The sequence below is a fragment of the Panthera tigris genome, chromosome X (genome assembly GCF_018350195.1).
Source record: "Panthera tigris isolate Pti1 chromosome X, P.tigris_Pti1_mat1.1, whole genome shotgun sequence".
In the NCBI taxonomy this organism is placed as follows: domain Eukaryota; kingdom Metazoa; phylum Chordata; class Mammalia; order Carnivora; family Felidae; genus Panthera; species Panthera tigris.
This window is the reverse complement of record NC_056677.1, coordinates 27194600-27216323: the sequence shown is the minus strand read 5'-3', so window position 1 is coordinate 27216323 and position 21724 is coordinate 27194600. Positions and strand designations below refer to the sequence as shown.

General features: G+C 37.6%; 1 protein-coding gene across 1 annotated transcript in view; it reads left to right on the top strand.

Annotated features, from left to right (window-relative positions):
* The window catches only part of DMD (dystrophin), a 1614661-nt gene that overhangs the window by 879377 nt on the left and 713560 nt on the right, over nucleotides 1–21724 (top strand). The window contains exon 44 of the mRNA XM_042974140.1: nucleotides 21153–21317. Within this exon, the coding sequence (XP_042830074.1) occupies nucleotides 21153–21317 (165 nt within the window). The remainder of the gene's footprint in view (nucleotides 1–21152; nucleotides 21318–21724) is intronic.

Sequence of the window (21724 nt, the reverse complement as noted above, 5' to 3'; positions counted from 1 at the left end):
AGTCAAAAAATGCAACCGTATGAATGAAAAAAATTAGCTATGAATATGAGTATTTGTAAAAAGAAAAGAAACCCTGACAGTTTCTTTTTTTTTTTAATTTTTTTTTTTTTAACGTTTATTTATTTTTGAGACAGAGAGAGACAGAGCATGAACGGGGGAGGGGCAGAGAGAGAGGGAGACACAGAATCGGAAGCAGGCTCCAGGCTCTGAGCCATCGGCCCAGAGCCCGACGCGGGGCTCGAACTCACGGACTGTGAGATCGTGACCTGAGCTGAAGTCGGACGCTTAACCGACTGAGCCACCCAGGCGCCCCACCCTGACAGTTTCTAAAAGAAGCTGAGAAATACCACATGCGCCAGGTAATTGAGAAAACTATTACAATATTTTTTTAGTCATTACCCTCTCTGTAATACTGTAATATCTAATACTATGTCATGCTTCTTTCCATATCTCCCTGGTAGCATCGCTTTGTGTGCGGGGTGGTCTTTCCCCTGGCATGGTTAATTAACATTTGGGCTTTGTTGTTGAGGGTTGAGAACAGTTTCTGTTTTTAAAAAATGTTTAAGTTTATTTATTTATTTTGAGAGAGCACAAGCAGGGGAGAGGCAGAGAGAGAGGGAGACCGAGAATCCCAAGTAGGCTCCATGCCATAAGCACAGAGCCCAGAGTGGGGCTCGAACTCCCGAACCGTCAGATCATGACCTGAGCCGAGATCACGAGTCAGACCCTTAACCTACGGTGCTATCAGGTGCCCCAAGAAAAGTTTCTTTCACATACAGCGGTCGTTATTGGTTATTGTCATGTAAATTATTAGAATTATGATCGAATTTAGAAAGACCCTGTCACGTTTCTTCCACATATGAACTGTAAGATTTGGGATCATTTCAAATTATGTTGTACAGTGACTCAGGAATATTTTCAATCTAGCTGTACTGAACTCTGCTTCTAGGGAACACTCACACTTCATTAAGGATAACAGATTGCTTGCAAATAAATCAAGGACTATTAATCCTTGCTTTTTCAAAGAAGTAGAGAAGGGTAATGTCTTAGTTTAAGTGAACTCCAGAACAGAACCTAAGACATGAAACTGAAAGCAAGAACGTTGATCCTCAGAAGTAGTAGTGAAAAGAATAGGGTTGGTGAAGCAGAAAACGAGGAAATCCCAGAAAAGCACTCCCAGCTCTGGAGAATCCCCTGAGGCAGATTCTGAGGCCTGAGGCAGAGCAAGTAAGACACGCAGGTGATGTGCAAAGGCTTTTTCCATCACGCTCTAGGCACGTTAGAGGTAATGCCAGTAACCCCGTGTCTGTTACACGTGAGGTGTTTGTAAGGCAGCATGGTTTCTGTCCATGCTTTTACTGGGGTGTGGTTTCTTTTTTTAATGTTTTTATTTTTTTTGAGACAGAGAGAGACAGAACATGAACGGGGGAGGGGCAGAGAGAGAGGGAGACACAGAATGGGAAGCAGGCTCCAGGCTCCGAGCCATCAGCCCAGAGCCCGACACGGGGCTCGAACCCACGGACCGCGAGATCGTGACCTGAGCTGAAGTCGGACGCTTAACTGACTGAGCCACCCAGGCGCCCCTGGGGTGTGGTTTCTTAATGGCTTCACGTCACCCATTTTACTCAAATCCCTCTGAAGTCTGCTTTGTAGGACCTCTATTTAAAAGTGTTTATCCTGGAGCACCCGGGTGGCTCAGTCATTTAAGTGCCAACTTTGGCTCCGGTCATGATCTCCCAGTTCATGGGTTTAAGCCCTGCGACCGGCTCTGTGCTGACAGCTCAGAGCCTGGAGCCTACTTCGGATTCCGTGTCTCAGTCTCTCTCTGCCCCTCTCCCACTCACGCTCTGTCTCTCTCTCCAAAAGAAATAAATAAACATTAAAAAAATGTTTAAGTGTTTATCCCTATAGAACAAGCTCAGTACTCCGCATGATGGTGCCCAAAACCCTTCAGACCTAGCCTGTCTGCCACCATTTGGTTCTACACTCCCATCATAACCAGGGTTGCAAGAATTGGTGAATCAAAATACAGAAAGCCCAGATTTTTTAGCGCAAGTATGTCCCAAATACTGCCCCCAAATAGGACTAAAAATTACTCCTTGTTTATCTAAAATTCAAATGTAAATGGGCATCCTGCTTTGTATCTGGCAACCCAGGTCACAATTAAGTCTTTGCTGCTTCTCCCACATTGTCAAGCTGAAGCCAATGTCTCTCCTTTTTTTGCCCCCACGGGCTGCCCAGAATGGCTTTTGCTAGTTTAACCATTAACACACAACTTGAAAAAGACCTCCTCTCTGAAACTAACTTGCCCCACTGCCACCTGACTCCATTCTTCCTCTAGGAGACATGGACCCTCCAGACGCCATGCCTCCAGAGTGCCTTGTGTCAGTCTTCATTAAAGCACTCATCACTTGGTAATTCAATCTTGTGGTTTAATGTCTTTCTTTTCTTCCTGAATAAGTGCTCGTTGAAGGAAGGAAAAATTTACCTAGCACATTGTCTGCATATAAAAGGCACTAAATAGTTTTTATTTTAGCCATTAAGCAATTCAACAGTGAATTTTAATGATTGAAAACAATTTCAAGACTGGTAAAAAAAATTCATGGTTCACCTGTGAAAAAAAATATATGAATCAATGCAATCTGGAATCCTGAGAATTTGTATAAAAGTGATGATAAAGAACATGACTTCAACTTTGTAGTTCTTTTTTTTTTAAGTTGAGAGAGAGGGAGAGCACGAGTGGGGGAGGGCCAGAGAGAGAGAGAAAATCCCAAGCACTGTCAGTGCAGAGCCCGACGCAGGACCTGATAACACAAACTGTGAGATCATAACCTGAACCAAAATCAAGAGTTGGACGCTTAACCGACTAGGCCACCCAGTCTCCCCTCGTTTATAGTACTGATTCCAGCTTTAGTTAGTCCAGTCATTGGAAAATGTCACCGTATCTATGGTTTTATCAGTCTCATCACAGCAGAAAAATAAAAACATTTGTCCAACAGCGTTGCTCTAAAGGACAGCTGTGTGTGTGTGTGTGTGTGTGTGTGTGTGTGTGTGAAGGGTTTCCACCTCAGTGTATAGCCTCTGGGGGATGAATGAATGAATGAGGACTGGAGACGTTAGGAGCAAGTTGTGCATTTGCCTTTCCAAAGAATGGGATCTTGGGGCGCCTGGGTGGCTCAGTTGGTTGAGCATCCAACTTCGGCTCAGGTCATGATCTCGCGGTCCGTGAGTTCGAGCCCCGCGTCGAGCTCTGTGCCAACAGCTCGGAGCCTGGAGCCTGTTTCCGATTCTGTGTCTCCCTCTCTCTCTGCCCCTCCCCTGTTCATGCTCTGTCTCTCTCTGTCTCAAAAATAAAAAACATTAAAAAAAATTTCAAAGAATGGGATCTTTTCCCTTTAAGTTTGCAAATGCTATCCTAAGGACCCCAAACTTCTGTTGTCTTGTGTATCTCAGGATTTGAGATATTCTAGATTTTCCCAACCTGCCCCTGCAAGCAGCGGCTTCCAGGGCCCGAGAACAACTGTGTCTCAGCTCTTTCTTGGAAACCGGAGCTTAAAATGTTGCCACATCATCAGAAATGTAGCCGCAACCTTAGCCAGAGCCAGGAAATACACGTCCTACGCCGGCAAAGCCCTGGAGCTGGACAAAATTGTTAGCCATTCGGTGTCGGCCGTTGCGCTAAGTGCATTACACAGGTTATCTGGCAGGAATCCTGGCTTTAGAGGAAAGTTGTTTCGATGCTGTAAATAAATGACCGAAACACCGTGACAGTTGATTGTGTTAAGCCTTTATCCAAAATTGCTTTGTTAGGCTCTATTATATTGCTCATTATCTTGCTGTGAGGAAAATTAAGCTTACATCTGCTTAGGGTGACAAGGTATCCTGCCGTCATGGGATTTTCCACATTTTAGGCCTCTGTCGACGGCTCCTAATAAACCCTCAGAGAACATCTTTTACGTTCACAGGCATTCAGGTGTCGGGCCAACACAGTCGCTACATTTCCCTTACTGTCAGCACTTACCCCGCTGCGGTAGTCATTGGAAGCCTCTGACTCTGCCTTGCCTTTCCCATCCACGTGCCTGTCTCTCTTTCTTCCCCTGGGTTACACTGCTCAGCCCTCATGCAGAGGAAACCACATCTGAGACCCAGGGAGACCCCACAAACCCCGGGTCTCTATTTCTCTCCTGTCTCCTTTTCCTTTTCTCTTATGTGACGATAACATGTTCAGTGCGTAGCTGTTTCTTCGTTCAGCACCCTCCCCCTGAGACAGAAGTAGGTGAAAAATAGAGTTGCACGGTAGACAGCCTGGAGGTCACAATAGTCGGGCGATGCCGTGATGTGCAAATGAAGCTCTACAGCACCGGTTTCTAGGCACCCTGTGGATGGAAGGCAATCCCCAGGACCTTACCAGAGCGCTCAGTGCCACATGGAAGCAGCAAATAAGAAATGGAATTAATACACAGAAGTCTGCTTCATCCCTAGGAGTGTAGGGGGCATATTGGGGACAGCTGGACCCATCTGAGACAAGCTAATAACTCATTGTTCCTTCGTACCACTTGCTTAAAATATTTATTCAGCATTCATTTAATGGAGGCAAAAAGAAATTGATGTTCTATTCATAAAAAACTTCAGCTCTTTCTTTTAAAATAAAGAGCCTAAATGTACTAGAAGTCACGTGACTTCTTTTTTTTTTTTCACGTACGTGGATTATCTTTCATTTAATAGTTTTCTGCCATTTCTAGATGCATAGCATTATTCTATGGAATTTGAATGCAAGCCACATGTGTCATTTTAGATGTTCTAGTAGCCACACTAAACAGAAAAAAAAATAAGCAGGTGAAATTGATTTTATTAACATATTTTATTTAATTCAGTATATCTGAAATGATATCGTTTTGATATTTTAATCCGTATGAAAATACGAAGATATTTTGCATCGTTTGTGTTGTACCAAGCCTTTGAAATCCCCAGTGTATTTTGCATGTTCTTTGAGTCTCTGTTCCAAAAAAACCACCTTCCAGGCACTCAATAGCCACGGGAAGCTATTGGCAAGCATGTAACCAGTGCCCATCAGTGTTAACAGTAACTTACAAGATATAATAACGGTATTTTTCACATTTGTTTTTCCCGCTTTTGTGTTGGTACATCATTTCATTTTCTTTGTTCCATTTTTTGTTGCTTTTTTCTGAATCATATAACTTCTGGGAAAGTAAATGAAAAGATTTCCTTTTTAATGTTTACTTTTGAGAAGGAGAGAGAGAGAGCCAGAGAGAGAGAGAGAGAGAGAGAGAGAGAGAGCGAGCGCTCACACAAGCAAGTGGGGGAAGGGCAGAGAAAGGAAGGGAGACCGAGAATCCAAAGCAGGCTCTGCAGTGCAGCACAAAACCCGACGTGGGGCCCTAACTCCCCGAAAGTGAGATCATGACCTGAACTGAATTCAGATGCTCAACCAACTGAGCCAGGCAGGTGCCCCTGAAAGATTTTAACATTAAATACTAATATAGATAATTCCGTCTTGTTAAACATTTGCCATGTGTGATATTCAGGTTCTAATTTCAGCTGACTACCCTTGCAAGCTTGAGCTAGCTGGTCCTAGGTGGAGGGTAGACGTTTGCAAATACTGGCCGCACAAACTTCCTCAACGATAGACCAGGAGGGTTATGGGATTTTTTTTTAAGTTTATTTATTTATTTTGAGAGATGGAGAGAGCGCACGAGCAGGGAAGGGGTAGAGAGAGAAGGAGAGAGAGAATCTCAAGCAGGTTCTGTGCTGTCAGTGCAAAGCTTAATGCAGGGCTCGAACTCACAAACTGTGAGCTCATGACCTGAGCCGAAACCAAGAGTCCCAATGCTTAACCAACTGAGCCACCAGGGCTCCCCTTTAAAAATTTCCTACAGAGGTCACTGTCCTCTTACATTTTCAAAGTTACACAAGGAGTTCCTGGAGGGGACAGGAGGTAATGGATGCTGTGTTTAAATTTGTCTCATACACTGAGCCCCAGGCACCTCCCTCACCGACCGAGTCCTTAAAGCAGCTCTGGGAGACAGGCAGGGAAAAGACTTAGAAGTACAGGAGATTGAGTGAAGAAATGCATGGTCATGTAGATCAGGGATCGGCAAACTTTAAAGGCACAGATGGTCATCGTTTTAGGCTCTGCAGGCCATAAGGTTTTTCCCTTGACGGTTCCATTGCTGCCTTGATCGTGCAAATGTGGCCAGAGTCAATATGTAAAGAATGGGCACAGAAGTGTTCCAATATTACTTTATTCATGGATGTAAATTTGCATTTCATATCATTTCATATCGTTTCCATGTGTCAAGTGTCTTTTAATTTTTTTATCAGTTATTTAAAATGTAAAAAATAAATCATTCTTAGCTCTCAGACTGCATAAAAACAAGCGGTGTCTGAATTTGATTCATGAGCCATAGTTTGCTGCCTCCTGCCCTAGACTCTTGTTAAAATGGGCCGGTAGTAACAACACTGGCAGAAAAGTAAGTAGCTTGGGCCCTGCCTTCTGCCTAGATTTGTTGGTTATTCTCTCCAAAGAAATCAAATTTTCTTCTTTTTCAAATTTCTATCTGTGCTCTTTTTTTCTTCTGGCTGGCAGGAAGAGAGCTACTCCCCACCCCCCCAACTTGGGTTTTATTCACTTTCGTTATAATGTCTGCACACCTAATAAAGCTTCATCTTAACATACGCCATTGATGCATCCGCTCATTTTTTGTGTTCAAACAGCAGCCCCCCCACCCCTAGACATCCCTATTTCCAGGAATCGCTATTCTATATCATATTAGCTTTTTTTATTTATCAGTAAGATTAAAACTCCTGGAGACTTTGATTTTCTTCATTGTTAGGCATATTTCATTTCATGGGTAATGCAATATGCATTCACTTTGTGGTATAAATAACAATAATGCATCCATTTGCAAATAGAGACTATTGCACAGAGAAAATATAAGTGCGAGTTATGCAGATTATGCCATTTGTTATAAAAATACTTTTTAATCTTGACATTTTTAAACTTAATAAAATGATTCATTCTGAGGAGGGCAAAGAAACAGAACTCTTTTTCAATGTGGTGATTTTCTTTCTTTTGGAAGACGAGTTTTTGAAAACAACAGACTAGCCAGAAAATGTTGAGATTAAAAGCAGCAACTCATTGCCGTGCCCTCAAAACTGTCAAATTCTTTTCTAAAATCTTTTGTTCTGCTTCAAAACGAAATCATGAGGGTGGTTAAGTCTCTTAGGAACATCAATCCTGAAGCAAGCACTATAGTATGGCCTGTAGCCCTGTGTGAGATAACTCTTCGCAGTAATGGATATGTTCTCTGTGGCTTTTGAGCCCTGGAAATGGGGCAAGCACAACTGAGGAACTGATTTTTAAACTGGATTTAATTTTAAGTAATTTAAGTTTGAAGTTACGTTTACATAGTGAAAATGTTTTTTGTTTGTTCTGTAAAACGTATTGCTTTACATTCTAGTTAATGCTCATCACCCATTCTGCCCATCTCACCACCCACCTCCCTTCCAACAATGTTAAATTGTTTTTAATGGAATTTCTAAAAGTGAGGGTATGTAATCATGCAGTGTGTTTTTCGCCCTTTTTCTCTGATGTTTGTATTCTGAAGTATAGTGATTCGTATGTTAACAAAGGAGAGGACTCTGGTTTTTAAAAATGCTATTATTAAAATAGCTAATTTGACCTGACAGCTCAGGGATGATCTTAATAAATATCAAGCTATTATAATTTGTTAAGATTCCTATTGCTTGGGTAGAATTACACAGATCCTGGCTTAGTTTCTTTTGCATTTTGATCAAGCAAAATGAACAGAACACACACACACACACACACACACACACACACACACACACAAAAGTGTTTGCCAACAATCCAGAGGACCTTTTTTATATCAGCCAGGCTGCTGCTCAGGTCTGTTCAGCAAATAAGAACAAAGACTGCTGGTGGGAGAGTGTGAGAATAAAGCAGTTCTTTCCTTTTTCTAGAACGAGTATGAGCTGGGAGAGAAGGAGAGAGAAAAATATGGGGTTAATTTGTACCAACATATTTTGTGGTATGTGTATGTGTCGTATAAAATTACGTTTTACCTTCTTTGTAAGTTTTATTATCCTCAGGGTTTAAATAGTATATGATCAAAATCACATTATGTAGTAAAGAATGTGCGGGTAGGTGGCTAGTTAGGTGGGTGTAAATCCCTACCAAATCCATTTTAGAAGATAAATGATAGCTATTGAAGTTTGGGTAAATCAATTTCGCCAATTCACTTTACTTGTCTAATGCCTCTGGGAGCCATTACAGAAGCTTGTTACCCAACGTTAGGGTAGGTTTAAATCAAGGTGAACAGTCAAAAAACATTTTTCCATGAACTATGTGTATTATTAAGGATTATTTTACTATGGAGTTAGTTGCTTATATTGCAAACTAAGAAATTAATGAACAAGAATACTGCTCATGAGCACCAAGGTTTATTTCAAAGCCAATATTGGTTTAGTGTGGTAATAAGGGCCCAGTTCTCCCAGGACTGCAAACCTATTTATTGTACATCAAATTTTACTGACTTTGAAATCTCCCTAGGCATGTTCATTTGGCTCATCACGTATTATGTGTTTCAGATCTTTGGCAACAATAACAAAATTCAGATGTGCTAATGAAGTGGTTATGCAATGAAACTAATATATACTGTGATCGGATACAGTAGACTTCATTATTACATTCAGTTAAAACTGACAGCAACATAGGAAATACAGATCTTTAAACACTGTACGTGATGACCACATATTTTAAGAGAAAACCCACTTATGTTTAAAGTAAAATCCCAATAGCTATGCCATTGGAGAGTGACTGTCCTAAAAATAAATTATAATTGGTCAGTTTAAAATTGTATATGGATTTGTAATTTTTAAATGTCTGGTGGCATATAACCGTAATGTATTTTTCACTTTTATATTCATTATTCTTTTATTAAATTTCCAGAGGGAAAGAAAATAAATGACCTCCTAGTGAGAGATACTTTACCATAAGACCAGTTGTAAAAAATAATTGAATATTGTGCCTGAAAATATATCATTCCTCAGTTCTGGTTCTCTGGTAGCTTTAATTTATTGAGGTAGAAAAATACGCAAGGTAAAATGAGGTCTCCAAATATTCCATACCACATGCTTTTTATCCAAAGGATGATAATGGTCTACTTGAATTATTCAATTGGTATTACTAAATTTTGGGAGGTTTTTTTTTTTTTTTTTGGTTGGTGGAAAGAGAATATTTGTTTAAGATGCATTCAGAATGCACTGTTATTTAGCTTTTGTTTAAGGTGGGGGGGGGGGTGTTGGCAGTGAAGTTTTACACTTAGCCATATAATGAGCAACTTGAATCAATTAAAAAGAACAGATTTGTGGATAGTATATAGGGTGGGAGTTGGAAGAAAAATAATGACTAGGTAAATATTCATTGAATTAATTGCACGGGCAATGTTTCTGCCAGTGCTGTAGTGAATACACATCTAGTCTTGTCTCTAGCTCGGGAATGTGTGACATCAACATAACTAACAACAATAACAAAAAAACCCATGAAGAATTGAATCTTATACATGTGTTTCTTAGTCTTCTTAACTGACTAGATGCCACCCTTTCATACTTGGGTGTATTCAAATCCTACTTCGCCAGCCTCACTTCCAGGAAAGCCCTGTTCTTACTGTCCTCATGGGTTTGGGTGCTCACACGTAGACTAAAACAAGAAGCAGATTTAGGAGTGCCATATATGTGAGAATGTAAGTACTCTGAAGAGAGTTCCGCTTTTCATCCTCAGCTTTACCTTCTCTTTTCTCTGCTCTGTTAGAAACTGATTGGTTACTTTGTGTGATTGTTCACCGAGCAAATGCTGCACCAAATAAGAGAAAGTGGTAAGAGTATACAAAGACGCAACATTCAATTTTGGTTAGATGTGTGTGATGTGTTCAGTGTGCTGGCGGTAGTGTGTGTGTGTGCGTGTGCGTGTGTGTGTGTGTGTGTGTGTGTGTGTGTGTGTTTGAAGGCTTTGGGGGGAAAGGTAAGGGAAGAAGATATAAGTGGAAAGAAATTAGTAACATAAAGAAAAAAGCAGTACCTGACAGGGTCTGATGAAGTAGCAAAGATAATAAATGCTACCGAGTTTATTAGAAAGAATAATTATTTCTATCCAGAGGGATTAGGCAATCTTCTCTGAGAACGTGGCACTTTCATTACCCAAAACATGAAGAATGGAAAAGAGTTTTATATGTGTCAATTAGGAAATGAGGTATTTTACTGAGAAAAAGAAGACATTTTAATGGTAGAGTAGACAATGACAGAGGAACAGAAGCAAGATGGGGTTTTGTTATTAGAAAGATGTGAATAGTAAAGTCAGATAAGGTCAGATTGTTGAGAGCCATTTTTTTTTTCCAAAAGGCAAGCTAAAGGATTTGGAGACAATCGGGGATCAGTCATATGATTTAAGCAAGAAAATAAAACAAGGGGCAGTTTTGGAATTTGAATTTAGTAGTTGCAAGGACAACAGGACTTCATTATCCTACATACTTTCCGAGTTAGGAAGAAACTGTATAAGATCTAGTAAGTAACTAAAGGAATTTCTTCTAATAACTGCTGGGAAAGAAAGGAGACTTTCTTTTGTGCTCTTTTCAGTATATTTTCTCAAAGTCTTATAGCTAAAAGGAATTAGAGACAAAGTAGTACAGTGGTTAAGAGCGTGAGTTTCTCAGCTTGACTTCTTGGGTTCAAATTCTAGCTTGGTTATCACTTATTGGCTCTGTGAGCTTGGCCAAGTCACTTAGTCTCTCTTTGTCAACTTTTCACGTGTAAAATCCAGGCATTCATAGTACCTATACCATAATCTTGTTATTACTAAATGTGGTTGATATGTAAAAAAAAGACTGATATACCAAAAAAAGAATAATGCTTCGTACATTGTGAGGAATATGCAAATAATCTGTTTCTACAGAAGTGGGGATGTATACCTACATTGAAAATAGCCATTTTCTGATTAAAAGTAGTACATGTTCCTTGGAGTCAAATTAGAAATGCAAGTAAGAAAAGATGACCTATTGCCCAGCAATTAACACTTTTAAACTTTTGACGCATCACCTATTTTGTCATATTACTAAATATACATGTTCGTCACTTACGACACATCTGCGGAGTATGACTGGATGGATGTCCCAAAACCTTTCACCCGTACCCCGTTGGTGAGCATGTAAGCAATTTCAAATGGTGTGTATCTATAAGTGAGGCTGCGGCAAACATTCTTGTGATTTCACATGTGTACACACCATTGTTGCCTTGAGATAAAATATTAAACGTAGAATTTATGGTCTAAGTGTGGTCATATATTTATATTTGAATACATATTGCAAAGCTCTACCCAATCCACTCCCAGCCCTACCCTTCCTGGAGGGATATTCCAGCTAACTTACTAGCACTTTACAAGAGGGCCCGATTCCCTGCACTTTTCGTTATTACATGACACCGCTGTGTTGTGTGTGATACAAGAAGTTTCTAAAAAAACTTGCCAAATCGATAGGTGCACTTGTAAAGTGCTAGTAAGTTAGCCGGAAGCCAGATTTGCTTGAATTTGAGCCCTATGGTTTCTAGTGAAGTTAAACAGTTTGAATAGACTTATAGGTCAGGTATAGTTCTTCTTTTATGAATTTGTGAGCCCTGTTCATTGTTTTCTGTAGCGTGTTTGTCTTTGTCCTATTGATCTGTGAGAATGGTTTTATCTTTAGTGTCTGTCAAGTTATTTAATACGGATTGTTTTGGGGTTTGATTTTGCTGTTGCTTATTTGATTTTTTTATATGAGGGGGTTTTATACTGCTCTGAATTTAAATCAATCACTGTATGATTTTAAAATCAAAATTGTAACTTTTACATCAAAGTTATAAGAACATGTACCCGCATCTTCATTATTTGTATGGCTTTATTTTTTACACCGAGATTTCATTTACCTGGTATTTGGTTTGGAATTATATGAGATAGGAATTTTTAAGTTGAGTTAAAACTCCATCAGGTATCATCTTTATTTTTAAATATGGAAGGTTCAAATTCAGTATTTATTATTAAATTCTTTGGAAATAATGTTAATTTATCATTAGAATTGCTATGTATTTGAACTGGCAATTTTTTCTTACCATTTTTAATTATTATAACGACTTATTTTGTCTATATCTTTATTTTAAAATGGATGACAAATCTACCAAAATGGGGAAGATAATTACTACAGTTGCATGGAGATCATTTATTTAATCATGGTTTTAGATTAATCATAATTCGAAGATTTATTCAGTAAGCAATCTAATTTATCTTGTAGTCCCTATATAATAGGTAATGTTTTAAAAAAATTTTTAATATTTATTTATTTTTGAGAGACAGAGAGAGAGAGCATGCGCGTGCGCGCACACAAGTGGGGGAGGGGCAGAGAGAGAGGGAAACACAGAATCCGAAGCAGGCTCAGGGCTCTGAGCTGTCAGCACAGAGCCCAACACGGAGCTCGAACCCACAAACCGTGAGATCATGACCTGAGCCAAAGTCAGACGCTTAACCGACTGAGCCACCTAGGCACCCCGATAGACAATGTTGAAGTAACAAATGTCAAATAGTATTTTTTTTTGTTTTCAGAATATGTTCATACATGCATTTCATTTATATTGGTCATATTAAAGTTGACTTCTAAATGTATATCTCATTAATGGTAATTAGCATGAAGGATATAGATTGTCTCCATAAATATTAAAATCTTTGGAAAAGTATGAATTTTAATACTCCTTTTATCAAGTAATACATTAGATTTTGAAAGATCGGAGAATGTATGTTTTGGCAGGGAAGAGAAAAGGAAAGTTAGAATATGGAGTCAGGAAAACCCAGATGTTTAATGCTACATTTTTTTTTCACTTAACAGTAATGCTGGGAATATTATTTATAGTTCTAAACCTTAATTTACTCATTTGTCAGTTGTAGAAAATAATATATATTTCATAGAATTATGGATGAGATCAAGGAAGCTAATAGAAGTAAAATCAGTCATAAAGTACCTAAAGCATATTGTAAATCTAAGTTAAAATGGTAATTTTATTGTTGGAAGTATTTTAGAGGGATAGCCAGTCACCCAATCAGTATTATCCATTTATTCATTTTCATTTAATGTTTAAAACATAGAAAATAAAACTGTAGTAAGAAAGAAAACTTTGGAAAAGCTTTGGAAAGAAAACTTTGGAAAAAACTAAAATATATTAGCAATTAAAAATTATCTATAATTGGTAACACCCTCCCCAAAAATCATGGTTTATAATGTTATGTATTTCCAGTCATTTAAATATATATATTTGTGTGTGTGTGTGTGTGTGTGTGTGTGTACATACTGATATGCCAAATATACACAGAAAATCAAAGATATAATTTATGTGTGGTGTATAACTTATCTTTTTACTAATTAACATATCATGAATATTTTTCAAAGTAGAATGTTTTTCATAATATGTAGTTTAAAAGTTGCAAAGTATCCCATTATATGGAGGTAATTTATTCCACTTGAGGGATTTTGTGTCGGTTCTTCACTAGTATAAATGACAGAATTGAGCGTGCTCATCACATCTCTGTGTTTTGTGTATCTCTGCTATTCCCCAAGAAAAATTCATAGAAGTCAAATTTTTTCATTGAAAGGAATGAATCCTTTTTTATTTTAATTTTTATATTCCAGTTAATTTACATACAGTGTAATATTAGTTTCGGGTATAGAATTTAGTGATTTATCACATCCATACAATAGCCAGGACTCATCACAACAGGTGCCACCTTATGCCCATCATGCATCTAGCCTATCCCCCGACTCACTTCCCCTCCAGTAATCATCAGTTTGTTCTCTATAGTTAAGGGTCTGTGTAGCGGTTTGTCTTTCTTTTTTTTTCCCTTATGTTCATCTGTTTTGTTTCATAAATTCCATATAGAAGTGAAATCATATGGTATTGGTCTTTCTCTGACTGCCATTCCACTTAGCATAATGCACTCTAGCTCCATCCACATTGTTGCAAATGGCAAGATTTCATTCTTTTTCATTGCCGAGTAATACTCCATTGTGTATATACACCACATCTTCTTTATCCATTCATCAGTCGATGGACATTTTGGCTCTGTCCATAATTTGGCTATTGTTGATGATGCTGCTATAAACATCGGGGTGCATGTGTCCCTTCAAATCAGTATTTTTGTATCCTTTGGGTAAATACGTAGCAGAGCTGAGAAAGAAGAACCCTCTTATGCTGTTGGTGGGAATGCAAACTAGTGCAGCCGCTCTGGAAAACAGTATGGAGGTTCCTCAAAAAGTTAAAAATCGAACTACCCTAGGATCCAGCGATTGCACTGCTAGGTGTTTACCCTAAGGCTTTTAAAAGATTTCCATGTAATGTTTTAAATTGGAAGATAAGAGACACATAGGAAAGTACACAGGTCATAAGAATAGAGGTTGATGGATTTTTTAAAAATTAGCTTACCATGCTTCCAGCACCCGATCAAGAATTAGAACATTACCCCAGCATCTTCCTTCATGTTCATTCCCAGTAATTAACACCTTCCCAGTTACCTCCCTTGCCGAGGATAAGCTTTCTTCTGACTTCAAACACCTGTAGAGCGTGTGTATTTCTAGGTCATCCACCCTCCACTCAACTGAAGTGGCACTATTGTCATAAATTAAGTAAATACATATAGTCCAGCAATACCACACAGAATTCATTATATTAAATAATGATACCTGGTAGTAAACATTCTATTTTTTGGAAGTTTATTTATTTATTTTGAGAGAGAAAGAACGAGAGAGACTGTGAGCAGGGGAAGAGCAGAGAGGGAGAGAGAGAGAATCCTAAGTAGGCTCCCTATTGTCATTGCAGAACCTGATGCAGGGCTCGAACTCATGACCCTTGAGATCATGACCTAAGTCAAAGTCAAGAGTTGGACGCTTAACTGACCGAGCCACCCAGGCACCCCATCCTTTTTTTTTTTTTAAGTTTGCTTGTTTGTTTCTTTTTTTGTTTATTGAGAGAGGGAGAGAGAGAGAGAAAGAGAGAGAGAGAGAGAGAGCGTATAAGCAGGGGAGAGGTAGAGAGAAAAGAAGAGTATTCCAAGCAGGCTCCATGCTGCCAGCATGGAACCCGCTGAGGGGCTCCATCTCTCACACTGTGAGATGATGACCTGAGCACAAATCAAGAGTCAGAGGCTTAACATGCTGAGCCGCCCAGGCGCCCCTCTGATAGTAAACGTTTTTAAACTTTGTTGTTCTTCAAGATCGTGTTGGATATTCTTGGTGCTTGGCATTTGCATATAAATCTTAGACTTGGCACATCACTTTCTATTAAAAACCAGGTCTTATAATTTTAAAAGAGATTGAGTTGAATTTATAGCTTATTTGAAGAGAGTTGATATCTTTACAATATAGGACCTTCCAAATGGTTTCTTCCAATAGGAGAATAAGGTATATTCCTTTATTTGTTTAGGCTTTTCTTAATCTCTCAGGCATGTTTGTAATTTTCAGGGTAGAAGTCTTGCTTTTTGGTATGATTTATCAGATTAGTCCCTATGGTAAATGTAAGAATTTGTCCTCTAACAAACATCTTAAGAGTGCTTATTTTCTAGAACTTTGATAAATACCTTTTACAAAAGCCAGTATAATAGGCAAATGATGGTTTATTTTTGCTGTTTTAATTTGCATTTCATTGATTACTTTGGACTTTTGTTTATTGGATGTTTTCATTTTTTGTCAAATTCCTGTTTATACTCTTTATCCAGTTTTCCAGTAGATTCTCCATCTCGTTTCATGTATTAAAAGATCTTTTTATATGAAAAGATTATTACCCATCGTCTGATGGATGCTGCAAATAGACTCAGCTGTCATTTTTTTTAATTCCGCTAATTGGCCTGAATTTTGAATGAGCAATACAAATATTATATTTAATAGTTTATTCACATTACTTTCTTCTTCTAAAGAGCTTACTCACAGCAATATTTTATTCTAATTCTGTTGTTAATTTTTTTACACTTAACACTTTAATTTCTCTAGAATGTTTCTGGTGTAAGATATGAAGCCAGTATTTAATATCTGTTTATTTCTAAAACAGACACCTCTGTTTATCTTATTATTAAAATTTCTACACAGTTGAAATTAAAATTCAGAAGTTGAAAAAAATGGAAGGTAATCTTGTGTGAAATTAGGTCAAGACTTGGTTAGATACTAAATTAACACATAAAGAAACTGAGAGTGTTTAATTTATTTGCTTTCACCACAGGGAACATATTGTATGAAGAGTATGGTTATACAATATTTTAAAAGATTATTAGGAAAATGATGCATTTTACTAGTAAACTGTTAATATACGTATTTTGATAAGAACATAAAGTAGTAGTTGTAACGGTAAATAATTTTAAGACACATAAAAGCTGACATGAAACCTACTCGTATTCTACATCATAAATTATTCACGTTATCTTTTCCCATGAACTACACAGAAGCCATCAGTTCCTGAAGATTCTTTTGAAGGTGTGGAAAAGCACCAAAATTATGTGTCAGAAAGTTTCAAACTCTACCCTACCATTAATTAAGCAATATTGTCATAGGAAAATAATCACAATTTTGGACTGATGGCTTTAGATGTGTTGTAGCCTATTAATAATGATTTGTTATTAAATTATATATTGTCGCCATTATTTTTGGTAAGAAGAGAATCCGGTAGTTTTGCTTTCTAAATTAATTTATGTCTTTGTGAAGGTGATACATTTATATTTTGCAAAAGTTTCAAATATAGTGAAAATCTTCCACCCCATCCACCATCTGCCTACCATCACCACGCGGTGACTTTTGTTGCATAAATACATCTACAAGATAAATTCCTAGCAGTAAAAGTTCTGGGTCAAGGGTTATATGCATTTGATAGATATTGCCAAATTTTCTTCCACAAGGGGTACACCAGTATGTACATTTCACCGGCCTTATAGAATAGTATATTTTCCACAGCCTTAGCAGCCTGGTGTATTTCAGACTTAGATTTCCGTCAGTGCAATAGATGAAATTTTCGGATCTCTCGTTACAAAGTTTAGCTTTTTTATGTATGTTTAAAATCCATGTACGTTTTCTTTTTTGTGGACTGTCCTTAACTTTTGTCCAGTTTTTTTCCTCTGGGTTGTTGGCCTTTTTAAAATTAATGTGCAGAACCTTCCTATGTATTAGGAAAATTAGTCCTTTATCTGAGATGTCACAAATACTGTTTTTATAATTTGTCATTTGTCCTTTGACTTTGCTTTTAAGATTTTTCTTGCCATGCAGAAGTTTCTCCTTTTTATGTAGTCCAATCTACTAATATTTTTTTCTGTTAATTAAAGCTGTTTAACTTGAGGATGAAATTATATTCTTTCTGTTGATAACTCTGGACATACATGGCTTCTTAAATTGAAAAAAAATCCGGAATTTTGAAATTTTTTATCTTTCATTCACCAGGTGTTTATTGAATGCCTATCATGTGTAGGAACCCAGTTCATCCAGAAATCAAAACTCAGTGAGGGAGGTCAATGTAAACAACAAATAGTATAAGACATATGCTATAGTGGTGGGAAACACAAGGATATACCCAATGTAGATGTCATAATTACCCTGAAAACCACTTGTGCCCCACAATCTCTTTATAGATGATCATTTAATTATTTCAGATATTGGTCAAGTCTCACCCACCAAACTGTGTGCTATCAGGAATTGTTCTAGAACCAGGAAGGGATGGGTTTGGAATATGAAAAGGAAACTAACAGTCTTAGTTGTAAGTTATACAGATTTCTGTGTTGAAATGTGAAGCCTATGTGTGATCAGATGTAAATAAGTTCATAGCTCAATTTTAGAGATTTTAAGAAAATATGATGGCTATTATTTCCATTAGCTTCAGAATCTAGTGGCCCTTAGATGCTGCAAGTTGAAGCTATAAAATGTGTTTTTCATGTACTTGTGACTAGAAAATGATCCAATAAAAATAAACTGTTTAGTACCTTCCTGATAAATGCTAGAAAAGATAAGTTGAAAGCATTATTACATTATATATTACATACATGGAATTACATTTATGATATCAACTATCACACACACACACACACACACACACACTCAAACACTCACACACAAATATGTTAAGTAGAATTCATCACCATAGGTGTCATTATGGGTTAGAACTCACGAAATACAAATAGGCCTTTATCTAATATTTTGTTTACTAGACTTTATAGCAGGATACTAGTCAAACAAAGCAAATACAGCATCATGATTCATTATCCGTGGACAAGCATTGCATGCTAACTTCACACTTCGCTTCTTTTGACTCCTTGCCCACACAGGGAAAGGCTGCCAGGGGTAAAAACCAAGCTCTTTGCAGCTTACTTTAAATAGAAGCCACGGTCTGTATTTCCCTTTCATCTTCTACACCATTCTAGTCATAGAGACCTCAGGTGACATTCGAATTCACAAATTCCCCAATGCAGATACAGTTCTATACAGCAAACCAGGCAGGCCTAACATTTCCCAGTCATCTTAAAGTTAGCATCGCAAGGAAACATTGCTTTGGGAGCCTAAGGTCAGTCCCAGGCTGGACTGCTTCAGTAAAGGCTGAATGTTAACCCTTTACTCATGCATGCACATGCATGTTACAGAATCTATATAAAAATGCATTTGTACATCTCAAAATACATATTGTTTACATATAATCAGCATATATAAAATTCCTTCTCCCATAAATTAACTGATAAGTTACTTTGTCCATTAATGTATCTCCTTTTCACCTCACAGCTCTTGGGTGCAATTAAAGAACATAATGTTCTTTAGTTAGCTCTTTTAAAAGTATCTGAAACAGTTGTTCCAAAGTATGGGCCATTATTCACATGATGCACTAGTATATTAGTATGCTTATCTAGTTTACCTTTTAAATATTCCCTATAATATTGGTGAGGATGTGGAGAAAAAGGAGACCTGTTGCACTGTTGGTCAGAATGCAAAGTGATGCAGCCAGTCTGGAAAACAGTATGGAAGTTTCTCAATAAACTAAAAATACAATTACCTTTCCATCCAGTAATTGTGCTACTGGGTGTTTACCCCCTAAAAAGTACAAAAACACTAATTCAGAGGGATACATGCACCCCTGTGTTTATAGTAGCATTATTTACAGTAGCCAAATTATGGAAGAGTCCATGTGTCCATTGAGAGATGAATGGATAAAGAAGATGTGGTATGTGTGTATACTTACACACACACACACACACACACACACACACTGGAATATTACTCAGCCATAAAACAGAATGAAATGTTGCCATTTGCAGTGACATAGATGGAGCTAGAGAGTATAATGCTAAGTGAAATAAGTCAGAGAAGGACAAATACCATTTGATTTCACTCATACGTAGAATTTAAGAAAGAAAACAAACAAGCAAAGGAAAAAGAGAGAAAACCCAAGAAAAAGACCTTTAAGTCTAGAGAACAAAGTGATGGTTACCAGAGGGGAGGGGGGTGGGGGGATAGGTGAAATAGATGATGGTGATTAAAGAGAGCTCTTGTGATGGGCACCGGGTGATGGATCGAAGTATTGAATCACTATATTATACACCTGAAGCTAATATTATGCTGAATGTTAACTATACTGGAAATAAAACTTGTTTAAATTTTTTTTAAAAATAATTTTCAGTGTTTATTTATATTTGAGAGAGAGAGAGAGAGAGTTCATGAGTGGGAGAGGGACAGAGAGAGAGAGCCAGAGACAGAATCTGAAGTAGGTCCAGGCTCTGTGCTGAGAGCTCACACACGGGGCTCGAACTCATGAGCCTTGAGATCATAACCTGAGTCACAGTCGGACACTTAACCAAGTGAGCTACCCGGGCACCCCATAATTTTTAAATGTTGTCTGTCATAACATCGCATTTTATAATGTCTACTGTAACACTTGTGTTCATATTATAATATAATGTTATGTTATTAGAATAGTGTTAGTTCTATAATCAAGAGTTGCCATTTCAGGTTGATGTTCTTTACTACTGGGGACCTACTTGTTTTAGCCCTTGATAGTCTGAAGAAAAAGGCTTTATTCTTGCTTATCCTGGCTCGATACTCACACCTGAGCTTGAGCAATTATCACTAACATTCAGTGACTTTATTGTCCCTCACTACTACGCAGGATATTGCTCTAAGCTGTTTACATGGATTACTTTATTTAATTTGTATAATGACCCTGTGAAGCAGGTAGCGTCATTGTCTGCATTCTGAAGAGAAGGCATTGAAAGTTAAAGAAAACTTAGCTAAAGTGCTCGGAAAGAACAGGAATTAAGATTTAAACCCAGCAGCCTAACTCTAGACTTCCGTGTTGAACACAAGATCTAGCACACTTCTTCCCAAGTTAATTCATGTTTCCCAGCCCTAATGTCATCATCCATTTATAAAATTGGGATAATAATAGTATCCATATCTTAGGATTGTCGGATGGATTAAAGAAGGCAGTAAATGTGAAACTTGCAGAGATGGTGTTTGACACATTGTAAGCCCTTAATAAAAATAGCCTATAATCATGCTCATATATTCTACTCTTATCCAAATGTCTTTTTTTTCTTTTCATTCTAGTCATCTGATTTTGTTTTACTTCGTTATACTTAGACCCCTAAACTATAGCTTACCTCCACATTTTTCTTTGTTCATAAAAGAATTCCCTTGTATAATTCTCCTTAACATCAAACAGAGTTAGAAGGAAACGTAAAGACAAATATCTGGCATCTAATATGCAACGCACCATTATGTTTAGTGAATGAGTGGTTCAAGAATATACTGTAATGGTAGGAGTTGGAGTTGGGTATGCATTTGTGTGAGTGTGTGTTTTGAATTTCCAAAAGAAAAGGCTCATTGTCTTTGAAGCGCAGAGTTTTGGGGAAGACTATTAATAAATGATGTGTATGCATGAATTAAATTCTAACATGTAACCCATGTAAGTAATCAATATCACCTTGTTACAATACCCAAATCAGTAAATTTCGATGACATTTTATAGCAAATAACTTTATTTTTTACTTTTTTATTTAAACCATGGGAATGTTTTACTCTTTTTCCTTACAGGTTTCTAGAGATTTGCCTGAGAAACAAGGAGAAATTGAGGCACACATAAAAGACCTTGGACAGCTTGAAGAGCAGTTAAATCATCTGCTTCTGTGGCTGGCTCCGATTAGAAATCAGTTGGAAATTTACAGTCAACCAAATCAAACAGGACCGTTTGACGTTAAGGTAGGGACTTTTTGCTTTAAATCTTGTTTTCCAAAAGAATGGCAATATCACTGATTCATTATCATAATCATCATTTTATTGTTATAATAACAATAATAATGATAATAATTGAATAGCATTTTTTGCTTTTTCTTACAGCATTTACTAGCAATAATCTATTCATTAAACATTTCACTAGAATGCCTTCATCATGTTTTGTTACCATGATCTACTTCCCATCCCTACTTTAATTGCACTTAATGTACACGTGTAGAGTCCTTCTCTAAAACTAAAGTTGTTTAGGAGATTAGGAGATGAGGTGCCTACCAAATAATGTATAGTCTCTTTAGTAGACATTAGAAAACCACCTCAGGCTGACTCCAGTTTATGTCTGTATCCTTTCATTCTGTCAGCAACGTCCCTTTATA